Consider the following 22,890-nt stretch of genomic DNA (forward strand, 5'->3'; position numbering starts at 1 on the left):
GCAGAGTATCATGGCTCTTTCCCTGCTTGGATTATAAACTTCAAAGCATAGGTGATCTAAAGCCTCATAGACCACAACCAGCATAGGCAATACAGTACATTTATCTAGTAATATACTGAATCTCTCCATTGATTTATTTAACCTAGTCCTCATTCAAGAAGTCGGTTTCATGTATCTGACACCATTAGAGTGTATAAAAATGTTTCTCTGCATTACCTCTGAATTCAAGACCCCATCTCTTTGTACTCTGCATTTTAACTCACTTATTTCTTCTTTAGAAAACTGTTTTGAAGTCTGCTGATTCCCCTGAGGCATGTAAACATTTTTGCCGTGACCCAGTCTAAGACATGTTTAATTCTGATTAATCTCTGTTTGAGTGCATCTTTATAGAGGACTGGGGGTACTCAAAACTGTTTGCAGTACTCAGGGCGAGGTCTGCATAAAGTGATACTTTCTGTTTTTTACTGTCTATCTTTGTTTAGTTATTCTAGAAAGCCTTTTTAGTGCTTTTCATAGTTTTTTACGTTCCCTTGATAAGACTATTTCAGGATCCTTTCTACATTTTGTAAATATGCCAGTACTTTCTCATTAACAGTTCTCTTTTATTCTGCTTTTGTATCTACTGTATTTTACAATTCTTTGCAATCAGTCAAAGTTTATTTATTTATCTATTTAAATATATTAACCGTGGTAGAGTGTTGATCCATGTGGACCATTTTTTAAGCTCAGCTTGTGACCAAAACATAAAAGGACATTAAACAAACAAGAACACTCAATCATTAATTCTAGATTTTGAAGTGTGTGTTTAGTTACTTTGAATAACACCAGCAAAAGCTGTGGTTTCAAAGCATTGTAATGATTTTTTATAAGCTTTAATGTTGTTGTTGTTGTTGTTCTCTCGGCTTTTCCCAGTAAGGGGTCGTCACAGAAGAACTCCGGTCCGCTAATGATTGGCAGTAGATTTTTACGAAACGCTGAGGTGCCAGCTCGACGCCCAAACTTCAACGAAGGCACGCCCATTACACACGCATGTCGTTCGAATGCTACCCAACTGCTGGGAGGACATGCAGACTCCACACAGAAGGCACTCCCAAGCCGAGCCGAGAATCAAACAGGAGAACCTCTTGCTGTGAGGTAACAACACTACCGCCGTTCCACCGCGGCAATCATGTTGGATAATAAAGTGAAGAATTACTGCAGATACAAAGCATCAAAGAATTACATGCAACAACAACTGCATAGTTGTTACAGACTATTTTGAGTTTTGATCCTTTTTGACTGATGTTTTGCTGCTCATTATTTTTGTACATTACTAAATGCATGTGTGTGTGTGTGTGTGTGTGTCTGTGTGTGTGTGTGTGTGTGTGTGTGTGTGTGTGTGTGTGTGTGTGTGTGTGTGTGTGTGTGTGTGTGTGTGTGTGTGTGTGTGTGTGTGTGTGTGTGTGTGTGTGTGTGTGCGTGTGCGTGTGTGCATGTGCGTGTCTGTGTGTGTGTGTGTGTGTGTGTGTGTGTGTGTGTGTGTGTGCGTGTGTGTGCGTGTGCGTGTGTGTGTGTGTGTGTGCGTGTCTGGTTCCAGAAGGAGAAATATCAACATGTTTTAAACCAATCAAGCTTCTGAAAGGCAGTAGGCTGCCAGCTTTACCTTCAAACTGTTGAAACTATTGGCCATATGATGCTGAAACCTGAAGGAAACAGGAAGCTGAAGGGACAGAGACCCTGAAAAGTGCAAGGCATACTGACACTTCTAAAGAAGGCAGTTGCTACATAGTAACAGATAAAACAAGTCATTATAAAACAGTAGTCCAGTGGTGTAGCTGTTAGCACAGGGGCCTTGCAGTGCTTGTTTTCCAATTTAGTTTTCATTTAGGTTGCCTTCTGTGTGAATCTGTATATCCCAGTACGGGGTTCTTTCAGTTCTTTTGGTATCTTCTCCCCTCTTAAGATGAATTTTAGGAGCTGGGGAATTTTACCAAACTAACCATACATTTATATGTTGCATGAGAAGATGTGAGTTTGTACATCTTATCATCTGTTAGCACCTGATTAAGGATTAGTTTCTCTTCCTTAATGTTGACCAAGTTACAGCATAGTATCCAGTTTCCCAGTGACCTTGAAATGGATTAGGCAGGTAATGGGAAAATGTATAAATGAATGAATGAGTAAATGAATACAAACATGAATGAATGCAAGCATAAATTAATGAATCCAGAAAAATGGGGAGTCACTAATTTGATTCCCTTTTCATTCAGAGCACAGTGGATAACTGTTGGCAATTAAATTATTAATCAGAAAAACAGAATGATACAGCATACCCTAAATTTGAAAAATCCAGAATAGACACTTTTTGAATCTCAGTCTTATAAACCTTTGTGCCACGATCTACCACAACACCTATGTGTAAGGCAATTTGTATAGCTTTGTCATTATAAAAGCACAAGACAGTGATATCTCACTGCAACAGAAGTGATGTACAAACCACTAATTATATAATTTGTTGAACTGATGAAGTTCAAATTATTGCTGTTTCAACTTTATACACCAAGAAGAGTTCTTCAGGCAAATTGATACATAAAGAGGATATGTTGCTTTATTACAATCACAGATGTAGATGGGTAGAACATACATAGGCAGCAGATTTTAAAAGGCTAACATCCTCACTTAATGAATATATAAATTAAATTAAATGTAGAAAGATGGTTCAGCAGTGTCTTTAAAACTAATGTGTTTGCTATTAATTCAATTGCTGCAAACATCATACTTCATAAAATGCTTTTTCAGGAAAAAAATGCATTTCTGCCTGATTTTAGAAATGGCATATTGAATCTTTTAATTTATATAAAAGAAAAAGTTCTGACTGAAGCGTTCTCATGAAGTGCATGCTTCCGTCACAACCCTAAAGCATGCTGAAGACACCAGTAGCTCCTGTAAATTATATTTATTACTTTAGAGCTTTAGGTAGACAGAAAAAAATACCTTTTTATCTACAGTCTTTGAAATTTGTACATGTTAATTGCCCTTCTATTGTTTGGAACTGTTTATTATTTTGAGTTAATTCTTATAACTATAAAGTTTGCATTTTTCAATGGTACTTCTCAGATATCTTAAAATCTGATTGACTGCAGTCGTATACAAGGTAGTGTCCAGGATTTCCTCTTTCGAGGATTTAGTGCACTAGTTGTCATGTGACTTCAGACCTAAAGACTATTAGTAAATCATGTTCCTCTGTACATACTGATACACACATAACAGAGGAAAAGTACTTTTTTAAAGCGTATAATGCAATAACTGAAATGGCACAGGGCATGGCATATTTGAAACCACAGAAATGTGAGAGGAAGCCAGTCTATGAAGATATGTCAGAAGTCAGGACAGATGTTTCCTCTGTCTGATGTCAGAAGCAATATATTTTTTTAATAATAATACCTCACTGACTGTGGTCTAGGGAATGAAACGAAGTCCTCATGTTGGCAAAACATGTGTACAAACACTTTAAATGGCAGGGTGATGAATTCTGCAGAGGTACTACTAGAGAAAGGTCACAAGGCCGCATGTTCTAAACTGCTGTAAGTAAATGTTATTAACTTAGGCCTGGCTCCATAGCATGGCAGAAGGATTCTCAAATGCATAAGAAGGATGTGTGGGCGAAGGAGGGAGGGAGGGAGTGATATGACTGGGGGGGTGAAGGTGAACAGCATACAGGACAGATATGTAAGCTTTGCTTTGCTAAGCTGCAGTTTACTTTGGGAGGGCATGTGTGTTGGAGCATACTATTTTGCAGTCAAAGCATAACACTGAAGATTAGAGGGTAATAGTGAAAAACATTGTAGATGGAAAGGAGCTGTATATTACAAAGCAGGTACATATTGTCAGTGATTTCTTCAAACCATTGATCAGATTTTAAATTCTCACATTGTCTTTTCATCATATATAATCAAATTATGCAGTGAAAAGATAATGCAATTCGATGCTATTGCAAGTTTTGGATTTTTTGTTCTGATTTCACAGTAATAGGACATACCTTGGAATTTTGCCATATGTAGGGGTGTGTGTGTGTGTGTGTGTGTGTGTGTGTGTGTGTGTGTGTGTGTGTGTGTGTGTGTGTGTGTGTGTGTGTGTGTGTGTGTGTGTGTGTGTGAGGGGCGGCCACGGTGGTGCAGCGGTTAGGGTTGCCACCTCACAGCAAGAGGTTCTCCGGTTCGATCCTCAGCTGGGGTGCCTGCTGTGTGGAGTCTGCATGTCCTCCCTGTGGTCGCGTGGGTTTCCTCTGGGTGCTCCGGTTTCCTCCCACATCCCAAAGGCATGCTGTAGGTGGATTGGACACTCTAAATTGGCCCTAGGTGTGAATGTGTGCACGTGTGTGCCTTCTGTGGAAGGCTGGGTGCTGGGCTGGGAACTCAACACTGTAAAACTCCACTGCCAATCATGAGCAGACAGGTGATCTGCTGTGGCAACCCCTAACTGGGAAAAACTGAAAGAAGAAGGTGTGTGTGTGTGTGTGTGTGTGTGTGTGTGTGTGTGTGTGTGTGTGTGTGTGTGTGTGTGTGTGTGTGTGTGTGTGTGTGTGTGTGTGTGTGTGTGTGTGTATAAAAGTGCACAACAATCACAGTTGGGATGCAAACACTACTGCCCATGCACCCATCAACCCACAGCGACTATTTATATGACCCAGAAATGCAGCCTAAATTATTGTACCTATCTAATTCAAACAAAAATGCATTACAAACTCCGTAGTCATACACCTATAGAACACAATCCAACTCAGCTACCGCACAAATCATAAAGCACCTCACATAACACATTCTGTGTTTAATCACAACATTTATGGTATTACTGCGGTAACACGTTAACAAGTTGCAGTTGCCATTTCTCAGATATGCAGCATGCACACAGGTGGTACTCAAGCTGTACATGTGCTGCCTAAATCCGCTCTTACTGCATGAGATGTGTCGCAGCTGTTCTCTATACTCATAGTACAGCTCCCTGAGTACAAAAAACATCTGTGCATCGGCATGCATGTGATGCCACTATGGTCTATCAGAGTGCAAGGTTAAATCTGTAAATCAAATGTTGTTCCCAGCCTGAGTTATAGCCATCTATTAGATTCTTAGTGATATAAAATGAAACGTATGCTTTACCAGTAACTTAAATGACAATTCTATCTCCATTGGATGATTATTACTGATGGCTATCAGATGCTCCATCACTAATATTTATGATAGTTCTGAAAGTAGACGGGTTAACTTTGTATTATATTTTCTCTTTCCTGCTCTGTATGACTACTTTTCTAGTCTCTGGCATTTAATGCCTGAGAGCAACAAAAATTTCATACACAATGGGAGCAGTGGTTTTGGCTTAATTACTACAAGGGGATCCTGATGTAAGACACATCCAAAGACATACCACAGATTTAACATCTACAACAACCTCGGTGTCCCATTCAGAGCAGGGTTTCACAGTAGTCCTGCAAACAGAAAATTTGTCATGGAACCTTATTGCTGACCACCTTGTTTCAAGACTCTCTATTGCACATAATTAAATAGAACTCAAGTCATTTTTTTGGTCTGATTCTTTCTTTTGCTCCCCAATGCAAGCTATTGCTGTCTGGAAAACATTACACTGGTTATGATGTTACATAGTAAAATAGCTATGAAGAAGGTAGGAACATGAAATGTGAGGCCTGCAGTTATACAAAGCATCACCAGTAAGAACGCAGTGAATATCCTTCATTTTCCAGCAGCTTTCAGTTTATTACATCCTTTACAATCTAATCCTGACACAGCAGAATTAACTGTATTTAGGATCCTTGCTGACTGTGTGTATGTTCCCATATTTCACCTTTGTGTCTTTGACCCTCTTTAGGTCTTCATTGTCAGGAAGCTCTCTCTGGAAGACCCCTGACTGAGAATTAACTGAGAAGAGATCATTTCTTATTTCTGTTACTTGGCATAATCTCTCTCTCTCTCTCCTTACCCCCCCCCCTCCTGTTTGGAACTCTACATTTTTCATAACCATACACTGCATTTCTGGATAAGATAACAGATAGATAGCTAACCAAACCCAGAAATCTCTACAGTATATTTTTTATGAAAAATGTTTATTTAAAATTCAGACAAACATACTACACTGTCTTAATAAAATAAAAAAACTGTAGTATAATTTCAGTGATAAACTGTTGCCACCAAGAAAATAATGAAATATACATGCAGGAATAGATATTATTTTGAATATTACTGCCATGCAAATAGTTGCGGATAGACACCAGACTATACATTATTTTTAGCTCCTTTTATTTTGTGTCTACCCTATGATTATACTGTGATGACATCAGGAGTTAGACACATTAGTTACTGTCAGGATAAAGCTACACTTTCTGCAATATTGATTAGATCCGCATATTTATCAGGCTGTTGACTGAATACAGAGAAACCTACCTGATCAGGAAAAACTATGAATAAAAATTATTATTGAATTATTTCAGTGCTTGCAGCCTTTTTCTAAAGTGGTTATCACTTCCACAGTATACACTCTCTCTCTTCTATTTTAATGTGTGTCTCACTGTGGAGGTTGCAAGCCTGTGTGTTTGAATGCAGTGATTCTGCATCCAAGCATCACTCGGCATAGGTTATGATCATCCTAGAGAGTTGGATTCTATTTTCTGGTTTCCACCTGCACTCAAAAGATTCTATAAGGGAGCAGTAGGGTCCATCACTAAAAGGCAGACCCACGTCTCCATTTACACTACCTCAAAGTACTTGGCAAATTAAAATATAAGAGTGTATTACAGATGAAATATATAAAATAGTACACTCTTTGGTTATATTCCTACCACTCTGTAACTGCGTAGCGTAACCCTTGGTGTAGGCCATTATCAGCTATATTCTTTAAAAAAGAAATGCACACCTCTTATTTTCCAATACACTTTTCTCAGCATTTGGCAAATCCATAACCTGCATCAACACAGGCAGCCCTACCACATAAGCCAGTTGTACATACCTGACTTCCCAACCACAAAATGGCTTGACGATTGTAAAAATATCCTTATTCTCTCCATCACAGATACATGAAACAGGCAGAGCTCGAAAAAGATAAGTAGCTCTGTAGATATCTGAATTAGAAAGTGCAGGACTCCAGCAAATTTTGAGCTTTAGGAGTCAGGACTCCCTGGATAAACTGTTGTTTGCTTACATGTGCCTCATATAAAAATTGTATAGCCTCTCACGATTCGTACTGGTTTCAGCAGTTCTAGCACTGAAACATGTCTCATCCTGCAGTCCTGTCCTGTTCATTAAATGGAATTCAGATTCTACTTGCATATACACCAAGCACAAACTGGAGATGTTGGAGTTCAAATACTACCTTGACTGAGTGGCAGTTGCATCACTGGATATGTAATTTTAACACATTTTAGCACATTAACTTCACAGTTCATGTAAATATTCTCAGAGCATGAAAGGGGAACTTGAGTATAGCAGTAGTGGTTGGGATGTGAGTCTTTCCGGTCTGCATAACTGTCTTACTCAGTATTTAAAAAAGAACAGTTAAAATATATATAAGCAGGCTTTCAGCAGATTTCTTAGCTGTTTTGACAAATACGTTTTCTGCAATATGATTATGGTGGCATCATCAGGAAAACCCTATTATACTATGCATTCACTCGATTTCCAGTCATCAATGCTACACTTTGGGGTTGGGGGTTGGCATAATGGTTAAGGTGCTTTCTTTACAAGCACAATGTCCAGGGTTTGATTCTCACATTTGAGGGAAATTGGCTAGGCTTAAAATGGCCTGCAAGGGCAGTTAACCGAGTATTTACCCATGAACTAGAAGAATAATTTTTATGGAAAAATATTAAGACTATACCATAGCAGAAGTAACACATTAATGCAATTTTCCAAAAACAAAATGTGCTATTCCATCAAAGGGCAAGGGGATGAAAAATATATATGACCTAACACTTTGCAATCTCAATGGTTGATAAAGAATTGTACAAGTATAGAACTGACCACCAAGACGTTACTTGCAAAAGCAAAGAGGCTTGCAACTAGGAACAAAAATGATACTTTAGTATGTCATGCATGGAGTAATGTTACAATCACAGGAAAATATCATGCTGACAGACCTCACCCAAAAGTACTCAAAAATTTCATCAAACCTGAGATGTGTAAAGCACATTATAGAATTTATTCAAGGATAGACTGACAGATTGCCCTGTGCTCTATACATATCATATATATATATATATATATATATATATATATATATATATATATATATATATATATATATATATATACACACACACACACACACACACACACACACACACACACACACACACATACACACACACACACACAGTTGATATAAAACGTTTACACACCTCTGTTAAAATGTCAGGTTATAGGTCACATAAAAGGTGGGAAAAGTTTTGAAATTATTTATTGTGGTCTCATTTTTTTAATATCACAAAAACCTGGCATTTTAACAGGAGTGTGTATACTTTTTATATCCACTGCAGGTTCTTCTCTTCATAAATTACCTGGGATATGCAAGATAGTAAATTGATCTATTCACAGTCCTGCAATACACAGACTGAGGTGACAGAAATGAACATACAATAGGATGCAGCACATTACAGGTGTGTTACCTTCATACCTAGGCTTCTGCTCTTAAAGACTGCAGTTGCATAAACATGGTCAGATGAAATCCATTTTGTTACTTAACAAAAACATAGATGAAAGAGATCATTTTTAAAAGTCTCAAAAAACAATCAAGTCAAATCTACCCACCATTATCATTAGGCAGTTACAGTGCGAAGTGATTCAATACAGATCTTACACATCATTTTTAGAAATGCAGTGCGATTATTTTTCAAAGTCTTATAATATATACAAAGCTGTTGTTTGTAAAGTGTATAAATAGTTTCTCTGCCTCAAAGACATCTCCACAACAGTGAGTCTGTGGTAGGGGAAAGCTTGCAGTAGTGACAGTTCCCGGAAACAGCCTGAATGTGCAAGTCAGAACATAAGCGGATGCGTTCTCAGCTGGGCCACATACCTCACTGTCTATGAGGGCTGTGTTAATTAACTGCAACACGAAAAACAGCTACTACTCTGAGATAATTTTCGGAATGTTTCTGTTCATTTGCAAGCAAGCCCTTATGTGTGGAAGTTAAGTTTAAAGGAGGCTAAGTTTATTTTATGGTTATTGATGGTACTTCCCTTGCTCTACATAATGAACAATACAAAACGAGATTTTACATATATAGTTATGATTAAGTCATTCATGCATCAGGTGGGTGCATCCTGCAATAAAGCATTAAGCAGTCCAGTCAGGTAAAAACATTACTAGCTTGTAGTGCACAAGAAGTCCTTGTCAGACCTCTCAACCAATTGGGCACGAATTTCAACAGAATCAGGGACAAGTCAAGAAAAAATCAGGGACAATCAAGGACACTTTTAAAATATTAGTACTATTAACTTGAAACATTAACAGAATCAGAGCATATGAATTAATACACATTTTCTGAAGTAAAAGAGGTCTAAAACTCTTAATTATTGTCATTATTCATTAAGTGTAATTCACCATCTTTCCTCCAAAAGTCACTAGTTTTAGGAGAGATTATGAGGGACAGAGCTAAAATTTGAGTCAAAATCAGGAACATCCCTGAAAATCAGGGACAGTTGAGAGGTATGGTCCTTGTTTAGTATAAACTTTTGTACTTTTGCGCAGTTCAAAGGTAAGGTCTGTGGATACGAAGTTGGTTCTTCTTGCTTTTTGTATTGTTGACATGTACCTGGTGTGATTACCTTCCTGAGCTCTGTTGTTTTTTTCTGAATTGTGGTTGCACATTAGAACATGGCCATGGATGACTGGCATTACGCTGGCATCACAAGTATAGCAAAAGGCTCAAGACTCCCAAAATAGACCCATGGAAAATGAGCGTGCCACAGTATTGTGCCCCGAGCAAGGGTCTTTAAGCTATCCTCTCAGCATTCAGGAATTTATAAGCAAAAAACTCCTTATCTGACCTACAGCTATCAGAAAATAATCATTTTTAAGAGTATTCAGTATATTTATTTATTTTTGCATGAACCCACACAGGCATAATTTACACAAATGATAGTGTTTTGGACAGAAACCATTTTATTTCACTAAAAAGGATGCAAACAGGAGAAAGTCATAGGGTGAGAAATAAATTTCTTTTACTGTGTCAGTCTTAGTTATTGCAATAATTTGACAAGTCATACCTAGATAAAATCCTTCATAAAATTCAAACAGCAATGAGTGACATTTACAATTCCAACATATTATTGTTCTTTTTACCTTTTCTCCTTATACTTTTTATCTTTAATATCAATATAATTAATGACCTGACTCAGTTTTTACATTCAATAGTTTCAAGAATATTGTTACTGAATCCAAATTTTAGCCAATAATTTAAGTATACAGTTTCTGTGATTCAAAAAGAATGCTCTGTGGTGGATTAAAGTGCCTAGTGAGGGTAGGTCAATTTACTCGACCATAGAAAATATGATTCAGAAACACATTAAGCTGCAAAGAAAAAGACCTCATTATGAGTTAATCTGCATGTCACTTGATTGCCCATAATTGCCTCCACTGCCAAAAACACTTTTAGGTGGTAATTATCACTGACAGTCCCTGTATCGCATTGACACAGGCATCCCTTTACATTTACTCTCCCACACACATGTAGACATCCCATTATACACTGAACCAAAGAATTCTGTAACTCTAAGAATTATAAGTATTTACCGACTGTAACCTACCAACTTTTCTCAAAAAGAAATCTAAATTTATTTTAGGAAGGAAGGAATAAAATGTTGAGCCAAAATTATGGACATCCTAAAATTAAGGCAGTTGGGAGGTATGTCAGCTGTCTACTTTCCCTGAACCACAGATATTATAAGGTCACTTCCATAGGTTCATATGTTCATAGGATGATACTAGGCTATTAGCCTGGAGGCCCTTATAAGCCTAGGCAAGAATTTTGCCCATGTTCCCTCATAGTCAGCACCTGTTTCCCCTGTCCAGTAGGGACACAGGTGGGATTCCAGGGGTGTATTTCTGTTTCCCCTCCAGTCATCCAGGTTCTTCTTAAAGAGGGCTAGAGAGGTACTCTGCTTGACATGGAGAGGGGGTCTATTCCAAAGATGGGGGAGTCTTTGGGACACAAATCTATCCAGAGCCATATGATACTAATGTGCCATGTACACAGTACAAATATACTGTGTAAGCTTTGCAACTTGTTCATTGCATCATCATTCAGAGATAAACAAAAAAAGTGAAGGTGTTCAGTCTCTATGATTCTTAACATGCAGAAAAATGCTTCCACAGTGCTCTCTCAAGTCCATTTCCTTATTAATAATTGACAATGGAGAAGGCCCACACAATAAAGGAAATAATTCAGCTTAGTAAAGTGTAAAGTAATGTGTGAATTTAATGTACTTCTTCATAGTCCCAAGGGCCTAATGGGCTGTATGCTTGAATTTTACAGAAACTGAAGGTGTCTCAGGCAAAACAAAAACATACTAGTGTTTAGCATTGTGATATAGTTGAGCTATAAAAAATGCAGGGCTTTGGATTAAATGCTCTATTGGTGGTTTAGTGTAGGTCAATGTGTTCAAAACGTTCAATAACACATACAAAAACAGACTGACTACTCCATACTGATTCCTAGGAAAAGGAGATAATATGTAAAACAACTTTACTAGCAACCCAGCCATGTTAAATGGAATTTTATTTTCCTGCTTCACACTCTAAATTAGCACATAAAACCGAAAAGATGAGACTGGACTGCAAATAGGAACTTCAAATGGGATGATTTTGGTGAGTCAGTTTGACTTGCTGGAAACTGATAGTGAATAAATGATTTATTTAAACTCCTAGTCCATTTTAAAGAAATGATTTACTAAATCACATCTTGAAACAACAAAGCTCCTTCAGTTCAATCCAACCAATCAGATGGGCATTTTTTAACTTTTTTGGGGAGTAGGTTGATCCCCTCTCCCCATGCAAGGAGAAACTGATTAATTCCTCCCAATTTAGTAATCTTTAAGAGTACCAAATCTTGAAGTAGGTTATGTTCTGGTGAATATTCCATTTGATGTTCCAAAATCGACTACATTGGCTTTGCTGAGCTAGTCTGAGGTCAAACACAAAATTACTCATTTTAAAAAGAACACACATCATATGGTAAATATAAGAAATGATACTGAAAGTTTATGTAAAAATAAATCACAGTCCTCTAAGGTAGCATACCATGACAGAATACCTGCTACCATTAACATCAGACGACACCTCACCAAAACATGCAGCAGGTGAAAGGTGGATATCATGCAATTATAGGAAGTATTGAAATTAAGCTCATGAAGAAACAGGTTAATCAGAAGCACTCAACAATGAAATGTAAAACTGGCTAATATAAAAGCATATACTATAAAATTGTCTAAAACATCCTGTGAATAAACCATGTCTAATTTTATCCTCTGCATTCTGTCCCAGTGCCTTAAGGAAGACCACACAATTTTAGAGCCAAATGTAGCATAATTTTGACTTTCCAATTAAGGTTTTAGCAAAGGATTCGAATGAAAGGCCACTGTGAAAATTCATATGATCCAAACTCGTTAGTATGTCAGACAAAGAGGATATATGCAATCTGCTGAATATTTGTCAAACAAATCAAACTAACTGATTTTTAATTAGCCACTATCAGTCTGTGTTGTTTTTGTTATTTGCAGAATTTTCTTTGTATTCCTTGGCTGCTTGGGATTATCCACTGCAGAATTATTGCATACCTGTTTACAAGCAACAGTATTTGGCCTTTGATATGCTCCAGAAACATCACAGCTTTGACAAAAGTACCATGTATGTTTTCACTTTAACCAAAGTGTTGACTAATGGCCATGTATTACAACCTTGTCAGACTGTTCATATTTTCTACCACACCAAATGCACAAATTTGAGTGATGCTACGAACTACTTGTTTTCTCACAACTGATCCTGCCAGAGGTGATTGACGCATCAAAAATGTATGTCTTTGAAGTGGATGCATATAACCAAACAACACATTCCTTCAAACCCCTAAGAAAATTAGTCTTATATACATATTAATCCCAAAAAAGGCCCTTATTTTCTTTTCTCTTTCTTGCCCCCAGAGACTACAGCTTGAAATAAAGGCAAGATGTTGAGTTTGCATGCACTTGCTCATACCATCACAACTACAGCCATTAGTCACTTAGAGATCCAGTGCCATCACCAACAGGTCATCTGTCCAAATTATTCATATTAGGGAAAGTTGTACTGGATATCTGTACATAGCTCTCAGGATAGTACAGTGCACTGAAGACAGTGGCAGAAAGACAAAACCGATGTGTAAACGACAAAGATGAAATACAGAGAAGGAATACAGTCATGTTAGAAAGGTCAAATTATTGGACATTTAGAGCAGAGAATTTGTATGGGAACATGTAGAAAATGCATTTTTTAGATTCTCATTTAAATCATTTGAATATATACTGATAGTCACAATAGCATGCTAGGAAGGGGTTAGTGATGACTCAGTAAAAACAATTACCATGGATCCTAATGCACAAATACAATTAAGCTGAAAGCCACTTTCAGCAAATCAAAAACAAAGCCCCTGGCACACATCCCCATATGAGGAGAGACCTCACAACCCCCTACATTACATATACCATTTCGTTGCTCACACAGCAATAGGTAAAATGATAGTGCCAGGTTTACTGAAAGTGTTTTTCATGTAATCTGGTTATAGTATTAGGATTTACAGTACTAATCATTAAACAGCTGTTATACTCCCCTAGATGGAAAGTGTGCAGCTATACACAGGGCAAGTAATGATATTTATCACTTTCCATATAACAGGTTTACTAAAAATGTTGTAACCGGCAGATTACAAGCTGTTCTGTACTACAACTCTCTCTTAACATCAACCTAGAGCTATTACATATGTGTAGATATCCTAGATGAACTGGAAATGATTCTCTTTCTTTTTCTTGAAAACAGAGTCACCAGAAGTGGACAATGACCCGAGAAATAGTTCAGTAGTTATTCCTTTCTTATAGTTAGAATTTAGTTTTGTCATGATGGTTAAGGTTTTACCCTCAAAGACACAAAGCACATGGTTCAATTCGAACCTCAGGTTATTACACTAGGCTTGTATTGTCTTCACACTAATTTCCTCTTATTTTTGGGGGTGTGGGGTAGCACAGTGAATAATGTCGTTACCTCACAGTTACAAGGCACAGAGTTTGATTCTAACCTCTAGTTATTGTCTAGGCTTGTAATAGTCTGCAGATCGATAGCCTATTATATATCTATGAACAATATGCAGATACATATCTTAAAGAACAAAAGATGGACAACAGGAAGCATTCACATCTAAAACCATGTCAGATTAACAAGCACAGACAATCATCTGTATGTGCATCCAAACATACAAGACTGATCTGTGAGCTAAATCAGATATATAAGGCACATGCCTCACATTAAAGTGGTTCTGACAGCAGAAAACCATGTATGAAAGGGTTCTTCAGTCACAGGCATTATGACACAGTAATGAGGAAGCAGGGCTTAAAAGGGCAAAGATGTAAATGGATGAAGGGGTAAGTGGAGGAACACAATATTCAAGCACATAAGTATGCAACCATATATCATTATGGTCAAGAGAAATGCAGGTTGCATTACACTATGGTCTTATAAAAGTATAAGGCTTTTTTAATTTCAATGATGGCATTTTATTATAAAAATACACCACTGCAGGATCATGCCTGATTAATTCATATTTTTTACTAATGGTGGGAGGAGGGAAATACCCTCTTGGCCAAACAACATGTGAATTACCTACTGTCTGCTCTGGTGTATTAATTATCAACAGAATACCAAGATAAACAACTGCAAAATAAGTTTCACAGGGCCAGAAAAGTTAACCACTGTCTAGTCGACTTATATGCAAAAGGGAACATTAAAAATAACTTCAGAAAGGCAATGGAACATTTAATTTAAAAATTTACAGAATGTTCCTTTTCAGATGAAATAAGTTTAAATGAGAAGTGGATACAAACACTTTTGGCTGAGCAACGTCTGTGATTCATTTGCTAATAACTTTGATTTTAATTGTCAAATGAAATCTGTACTAATGTTAGTTCACGACACTTTATATGTAGACAATGACTGTAAAAGCAACTTCTGCCTGGCAAAATAACAAATTCCTTATTATTACAATGGGATTATACTGCCAAGAATGAAGGCTCTATAAGATTCATGATATATGAAAGTTCTCTCAATCTAATCATCTGCACAAACCATAAATTAATATTGTATGAGCATTCAGAAAGGAGACAAATTACAGATGCTTCCACACTAAAGCATAACATCCTTAGACACACAGTGTCTACTGTGATTTTATATTCAAAGGTACATCTCAGTTACAAAGCTATATATGTGCCAGCTGCAATGATAATCTCACATTTCTGATAGAATATTATTACCTGTCATGTTATGCCAGGAGAAGTAGGGCAGTGGATGTGTAAAATATGCCAGCACAGGTAGCTGGAATTTTGTACAGAATTATATGTCATTTGTATATCAAAATTACTTTTACAGATGCTTGTGTTGAAAATGTATTTGTAAAGTTAGTTGTGTTACAAATGTATCAATAGTGTGTCCTGCTAGACAGAAAATAAATGTACATTATATCAGACTCTACTGTTGTAAATAGAATACTGGAAGAGAAGAGGTTAATCCCAGTACAGCTACAGCTATCTTTGAAAAATAGTAAGAAATTAAATTACTTAATTTAGGCCATAAAGATTGTATCTTACAGTTCTGACTGCCACCAGAGACAAAACATCTGTGCCAGAGAATGGTTTATTAGTGCCTTTAGGAAGAATTAAAGTGTTTATTTTTGATGACTTTCAGAAGCTACAACAGATCTTAGCAAAGCCCAATGTGTGTGAATTATTGACACATATGTGCTAAAGCCTGGCAGTTTCTAGTAATGGGGGTAGTGTGGGAACCAGAGGTCAGATGACCAGATGTATGTGATATCATTATGTAATCCAGACTGAAATTATGTTTTGATACTGGATGTGAGAGAAGTCGCAGGCACTCTGTTTTTGGAACCTGACAAAGAAGGACCCCACACCTACTTCATCTTGCCTTGCTCTAGTAAGTGACCAGGGAATAGTAATTCTTTAGATCAGTCAGGAAAATATAGTGAGATTAGTTAAGAATTGTTTTTTTCTGTATCTGTGTGAATCTGTTCATTCATGTTATTTTAATATTTCCTGTGATTGAAACTCTGGTGTTTATTGTAAACAGATATTTAGTATTTTTATGTTCTTTTACTATTTCTTATTAAATATATTTAAACCTGTCATTGTTGCTGGTCCTTTAGAGAATATTTTAACATTTGAGAGTACTTACATCTATTTGGTGACTCTGTGGTCACTCCTGAATGTCTTACTGCATTTGTCAAACACTACAATTTGTATTAATATTAATTTCATTCAGTATAATTGGGTACCCTTGTAAGAGTCTTAAAGTAGTTGGCTTTGGAGTATCTGGTGGCAGTGACTACCTTATAGCCTGGCAGAAGGGGGCATAGCTACTAAGTCTGTGCCAGCCTTTCCCAGGTGTGTGTGTGTGTGTGTGTGTGTGTGTGTGCAAATCAAACCTCAAAAAGGATGTGTGTCAGCTGCTTGGAGCAAGGACACAAAGCATTGGTTTCATAGAGATGGTGCTGGAGGACTTGGCTTGGACACTCGGCTGAAGACTCAAATCTACATTTGTGCTAGTGGGGAGTCTCATTGGGGCCCTAGAGAGGAAGAGGAAGAGGAAGAGAGAGAGAGAGAGAGAGAGAGACACACACACACAGCCATACCCTGGACTAAGTGTATTTCCTCTGTGTTCTTAGGAGAAATTGTGCTTCATGCAGACAGCTGCATCTGGAAACACAGTGTGGATCTATTTTTGTTCCAAGTGAATGTCGCTGTTCAGTGTTAGTGGCGAGGATTCAGGCTCCTTGACTGGTCTAGAGTGGGGAACATCACAACTGTAACAACAAGAGTTTACAGCATACCATTCAATGACAAAAGTGGACAGCTGTTTGCTTAACTTGACTGCATATGATGAAACATCAGCAACTCTTTTTTTCAATTTACTGAAAAATATCTATTAATGATTGGCAGGGACATAATGTTCCACATACACTTCTTGATACTATTAATCAGGATCTCTGTCCATAACAGCAGGCTACACTAGCCAGCACTTCCTTAAAATAAGTTCAATGTCTGGACTGGAGGTACAATAACAAGGGGGTCAGACAACAATGCTGCTGATTTCATCTGGTTCCCCTTCTCTGAGGTGAGGGAAAGGGCTTTAATACCATAGGGGGTCCCATAGGTAGCTCCCAAGGGCTAGCCCTGGGCAGCCAGAACCACAACATACCACCAGTGCAGTAGCAGTTACAGTCTGCATATAAGACTATGTATAGGTAGCTTGCAGTGTACTCTGGTGTGGGGCAAGAGTTAATGCATACAGATGCCCCACTGTTACTGTGGTCATCTAAATGTCTCTGATGTGCACCAACTCTTCTACCATCAACAATATGAATATTTTTCCTATAGTGAGACCGTACCTTAGTGAGTTTTGTGTTGATTGAATGCATTGTAGAGGTAATAATAGAGTTGATGATATAACAAGAGGAAATTTACTTTAACCTAAAGGTATGACAAAGAAAAAAAAATAGATCATACAGATGTATAACAAGAATGAATGTGTTTTGTGAAATGAATATAATTAAGGCATTTAATGTCATATAAGAAGCAATCTTTACTGGTAATATAATTTGGAGACCACTATGTGCTGAAAACAGTTGATAAAATGCTGCTGTTTTTTTCAGTTACATGATTTTATGGTAAAATATTCAAGAATTTAAAGTGAGGAAATTCAGCACACTATGAATATAATCAGAGCAGCAACTCTAGAAATATATGATTCACCAAACTTTCAACATCCTTTGGTAAAAAGAAATATTTGTGAAATAATACATATAGCCCCATAACATGGACTGAATGAGAATGAAGCTGGTCTGCAACACCCTGTGTTCAATGACACAGGTACATTCATAAGCACGGAGTTATCCTGAAAGGTATCGGGAATCTACGAGGTGAGCCGTACCCTCTTCAGGAAACTGTACTTTGAGCTTTGTTGGGCCCTGGTTGAAGGAAGTAGCTTATTACATGCAATCAAAATATACTTCTTAAAGTGTACATCTCTGTTTTAGGATAAATACACAGATAAAATTATGAAAACTGTGTAAAATGGGAGGAAATGACTTTCATATGTAATACTTTATTAGCAAAACTGCCATAAACTGACTTTGCCTGGAATACATTGAAAATAATGCAACTTCTGTTAAGAAAAATTTTTTTTTACTGCACATTCAGGAGTGGAACTGATTTTACTTTTCTTAGTTTACTTATTTTTTTTTAATGTTTTAGCCAGATTTGCTAATACTGCAATGCAATATAGCATTTGTACAGTTTGTCCATGGCAGGGCTAGTCATCCTGTGGTCTGAACATTGTCTCTAGGTGATGGTCGCTGCTGGTTTGACACTCCAACTCCATATACAAAATAGGAAAAAGGAGGTGGATGCTGATGCTGTCTATTGCATTTCTAGTGGATTACTGTATAACCAGCAACAAAAATAATAAAGCACTCCAGAAATGTAACATTTTTTGTATTCGGTGTTTAGTTTTGGCTGAGCTCCGTAAAGTATATTATACTAACATCTAGTATAACCTGATTGAGCCCTTCCTCATCATTGCTATTCCTGTAAAATAAATAATAAGCCTTGTGAAAAGTAGTGGGCAGAGAAAATCTGGGCTGCATGGAGGTTATGCCGAAAGGTCTAGGGAACTTAACAGGGGGAACTATATCCTTCTCGGGAAACCTCATAAACTGGTGTCATAAAATGCTATGTCTTGGGATGATACTAAAATAACACAGTCTGCTGCCTTTACTAATGAAAATGCAACATTCAAATTTCCTTCCAAAATGTCCAAAACACTCGTACATCTGGCCACTTTGTTAATCTGATAGGCATCACTGTTTACATCCAGGCCAAGCTGCAGTGTTAGCATCCTAACAGTAGCTTCTGCTTTTGGTTGGTGAAATCATACTCTGAATCCTGATTGGAAATGAATACTGGTGGTTTCCATGAAAGAACCCAGTAGTGATTTGAATTTAAGTCAAAATACTGAAAAGAGCAATAACTAGGATTATTACTTTTGTGAAAGCCTCTTAACTTCAGTTTTCTAAAAATGTTAACTAATAAACTTTACTTTATAGCTGTTGCTTCTAAATCTTCATAAATGTGAGCACTGCTGTAATTCACATACAGGTCAGGAAACATCTTTGTACTCCAATAAGATATTACTGTATTAAATCACTTTCCTGGCCACACTAGAACATTTTTTTATTGTTAGCATGTCAGCATCAGAAAGACAAATCTGACATTTTTTGGACCACAATTACTGCAACAAACTACAAGAATTATAACCCTGTATTTATTCTGCTGGAAACAGTCTCATAACATTACTAATATTCAGTAAACCTGTTGAAAAAAAACAGAAGACAATTCTTCAAAGTACCGATGGTGCATTGGTTAGCGTTGTCACCTCACAGCAAGAGGTTCTCCCATTTGATTTTCACCTGAAACGCCTTCTATGTGGAGTCTGCATGTCCTCCCCACAGTCAAATGATGTTTAAAGACATGCAGGTGGGTACGTGTGTGAATGGGTGTGCCTTCCTTGAAGGTTGGGCTGGCAACTCAGCACCGTAAAAATCCACTGCCAATCATTAGCGGAGAATAACCGGGAGAAGCCGAAAGACTTTTACACTCTTCAGTTTCAGAATGGACTGTTTCTTTGACACAAAAAAGAGATTTTGTTCTTGCACATGAACTCTCATTTCAGTCTACTAATAAACACATTTGATTGTGTGTTACATGGTAAGGCTATGTATACAGCTTAAATCGTGTTGAAACAAACTACACTTATTAGCATCCTTTAATCTCATCGCTGTTCTCAGCCCTGAAACCAACTCACCACTATATGTATACCACAGTGAGATATCAAGTATTTAACATTTACTGAGTTATAAATGTGGGAAACATTCAATAAAGTGACCCAGCCATCCCCCCAGTCTAGCCATATATGTACAAGGGCACTGTGTAACAATAAAAGTACAGTGTGCAATTGCTGTCTTCATTTGCATATATGTATACGGGTCTACTTCAGTAGACTGAAGTTTCAATTACCCTACTTCCACTTGGCTGAGACAAAACCACCGACAACTTCAGAAGACAGACATCCAGGACACCGACTTTTCACGTGAGGTAAGTAACCTGGCCATCCCGAAAAAAAACGAAATGAAAGAAAACTAAACCGCAAGTTCAACAGGATGGCCAAGCAGTTAAATACCTTGCATGAAAAGTCGGTGTTCCGGGTGTCAGTCTTCTGAAGTTGTTGGTGGTTTAGTCTCGGCCAAGTGGGAGTCAGGTAAGTAAGAGTTTGGTCTATTGAAGTAGACCCATGTATACACATGTGCACACACACACACACACACACACACACACACACACACACACACACACACACACACACACACACACACGCACACATGCATGCAAACACACACACGTATATGTTTAGATATAAATGTCTGTAGTCACAGTTGGTAGAGCGGAGTGTCCAAGTTACTGACAGGTACAAAATGTGTCAGTATTTATCAAAACCACAGTTTATTGTTTTCTGCTATAGTTTACTTACAGTTAGTTGACTATAGCATTAAAGAGTGGTGTGTCTTTTACTGAAGTTGTGCAACTGTAAAGTTAGTATATACACGCTGGGGATGTAAGGGTTAAGTTCCATGTGTGGGGTGTGGGGAAATAAATTCTCCCCATTACAGAGCACTTGGTTTTGTTGAATTTTGTATGTAGCTGATCACTGCTATATTTTGTAGCAACAGCTTGCAATAGCTGCTTCTGAGAATGTGTGATTAATTGGCATTCCATTGTGTGTAGTTATGATAAGCTGAATGTTTGACCAGTCATGATTGATGAATGTACTGTCATCATATGTGTTCATTGATAAGAATGCATGTAGTTACATATAAATACATTCATACATTCAGTTCATACTCAGTGCTACTCAGCCTTCAATAATGACAAATTCTTGCACTGAACTTTGATAAGGCTGCAAATTATGACTCTAGTCATATTACCTATGTAAAGAGTAACTAGGAAGAGAAGGTATATCAGGGTGGGCTAGTGATGTAAAGTTAAGATTTGTAAGTAATCTGGACACAGCTATAACAAACAGCCACCATTGATAAAAAGAAAAAAAATAATAATTGACTGTGAAACATGGGCGAAGGGTGATACAGGCCTCGCAAAACACCAATTCTGTAATTTATTAATTTGTTTACAAAATAAGATCAAATTTGAATTTCACACGCAAGAGAAAAAACATGAACTAAATTGATAGGATTCCACTGAAATTGTGTTATACAGTATTTATTTATTTTTTTATTTATTTATGTATTTATTTACTTACTTACTTATGCATCAGTTTGTAAAGTGGCTAAGTAAAAGTGGCACCCATGTCCACTTTTTCATAGTACACCTGAGCAAAACATCTGAAATTCACAGTGGGCTACTAATTTTTACTGAGAACTCCATACTAAGGTATTATAAAATAAAGGATTATGTATGTAATATTTTAAGGGCAGTAAACACTGACATCTGTCATAATTCATCTCTACAAAAGCATAGAAAGGTTAGATATTACATGAGGTTTCTAAATAAGAAAGGACTTGCCACAGGTAAAGCTATGAAGCTGTAACTCATGGATCACAAGCATTCCTGAATGTATTTCCTATATGGGCTATGCAGCTTTCACTAGCTAGTCATTTTGTAGTCAGTGAATTTATTTTAATTATATATAAATTTTAATCTTGCTTTAACATGTAGTGATTCACTTTAGATGGGTCTATGACATGCAGAGTGATTAAGTCTTGTCTGAGTCCCAGCTGATTGGATTTGATTTGTGGCACAGAACCGTCTAAGCCAGCCAAGAAGAGCTGGAATTGAGCAACTCATTCTACATCACTCATTCAGATGGTAGGAAGGGGCTACTTAACTTCCAGCATTGATGTACTCTCTCTGGGAGAAGCCCAGAAATGTACTACTTATCTCTAGGACCCTGGAACTGCAAACATAGACAGGTAATGCTAGATATTCTCGCTGCGCATCATGGTACTGTGGAAGCATTCATCTGCTCTAGTGTAACATATGCTACACTTGTTGGCTAAGGTAGGAGAGATGTATGGGATGTAAAACGCTCCTTGGCCTCTAAATGATGATGACTATAACTTCACCAACCAGAAGAAAATTAGCAGCAAAGGAAGGGCAGTGTTACAGCAGATACAAAGTGAAGCTCATGGGAGACCATGAACGAGGTATGGTGGCAGATTTATTTGAATGATAGTTGTCTACCAGGATTAAATGACATGGCGTCCGTTTGCTTAAATTAAAAGTGTATGCTAGATAGTATTACATTCTTTATCACTAGAAACATTGTGTAATGTATAAATTCAAATGGTAGATGGATGTAATGCAACATTAATAGTGATGTGAATGTCTCTTTAAGAAACATATATTGTTTTTTTAAACTTGTAGGTTCCTGAAATTTTAAATGAATCATGTGGGGGTGTTTACTTGATGTCTTTGGCTGATGGTAGTTATGACACTGGTATAAATGGCTGGGCATGTTTGTTAA

General features: G+C 37.3%; 1 protein-coding gene across 4 annotated transcripts in view; it reads right to left on the reverse strand.

Annotated features, from left to right (window-relative positions):
• The window catches only part of ZNF385A (zinc finger protein 385A), a 1,202,383-nt gene that overhangs the window by 685,661 nt on the left and 493,832 nt on the right, over positions 1 to 22,890 (reverse strand). For 2 of the 4 annotated variants that reach the window (XM_044083967.1, XM_044083964.1), the window contains exon 1: positions 6,994 to 7,088. The exons of the other annotated variants lie outside the window; for them this stretch is intronic. In XM_044083967.1, coding sequence (XP_043939902.1) covers positions 6,994 to 7,051 — 58 coding nt within the window. In that variant the 5' untranslated portion in view covers positions 7,052 to 7,088. Of the gene's footprint in view, positions 1 to 6,993; positions 7,089 to 22,890 lie in introns of those variants that run through there. 4 annotated transcript variants of the gene reach the window in all.

Source organism: Protopterus annectens, chromosome 9.part0 (genome assembly GCF_019279795.1).
Source record: "Protopterus annectens isolate FY-2018-M chromosome 9.part0, PAN1.0, whole genome shotgun sequence".
In the NCBI taxonomy this organism is placed as follows: Eukaryota; Metazoa; Chordata; order Ceratodontiformes; family Protopteridae; genus Protopterus; species Protopterus annectens.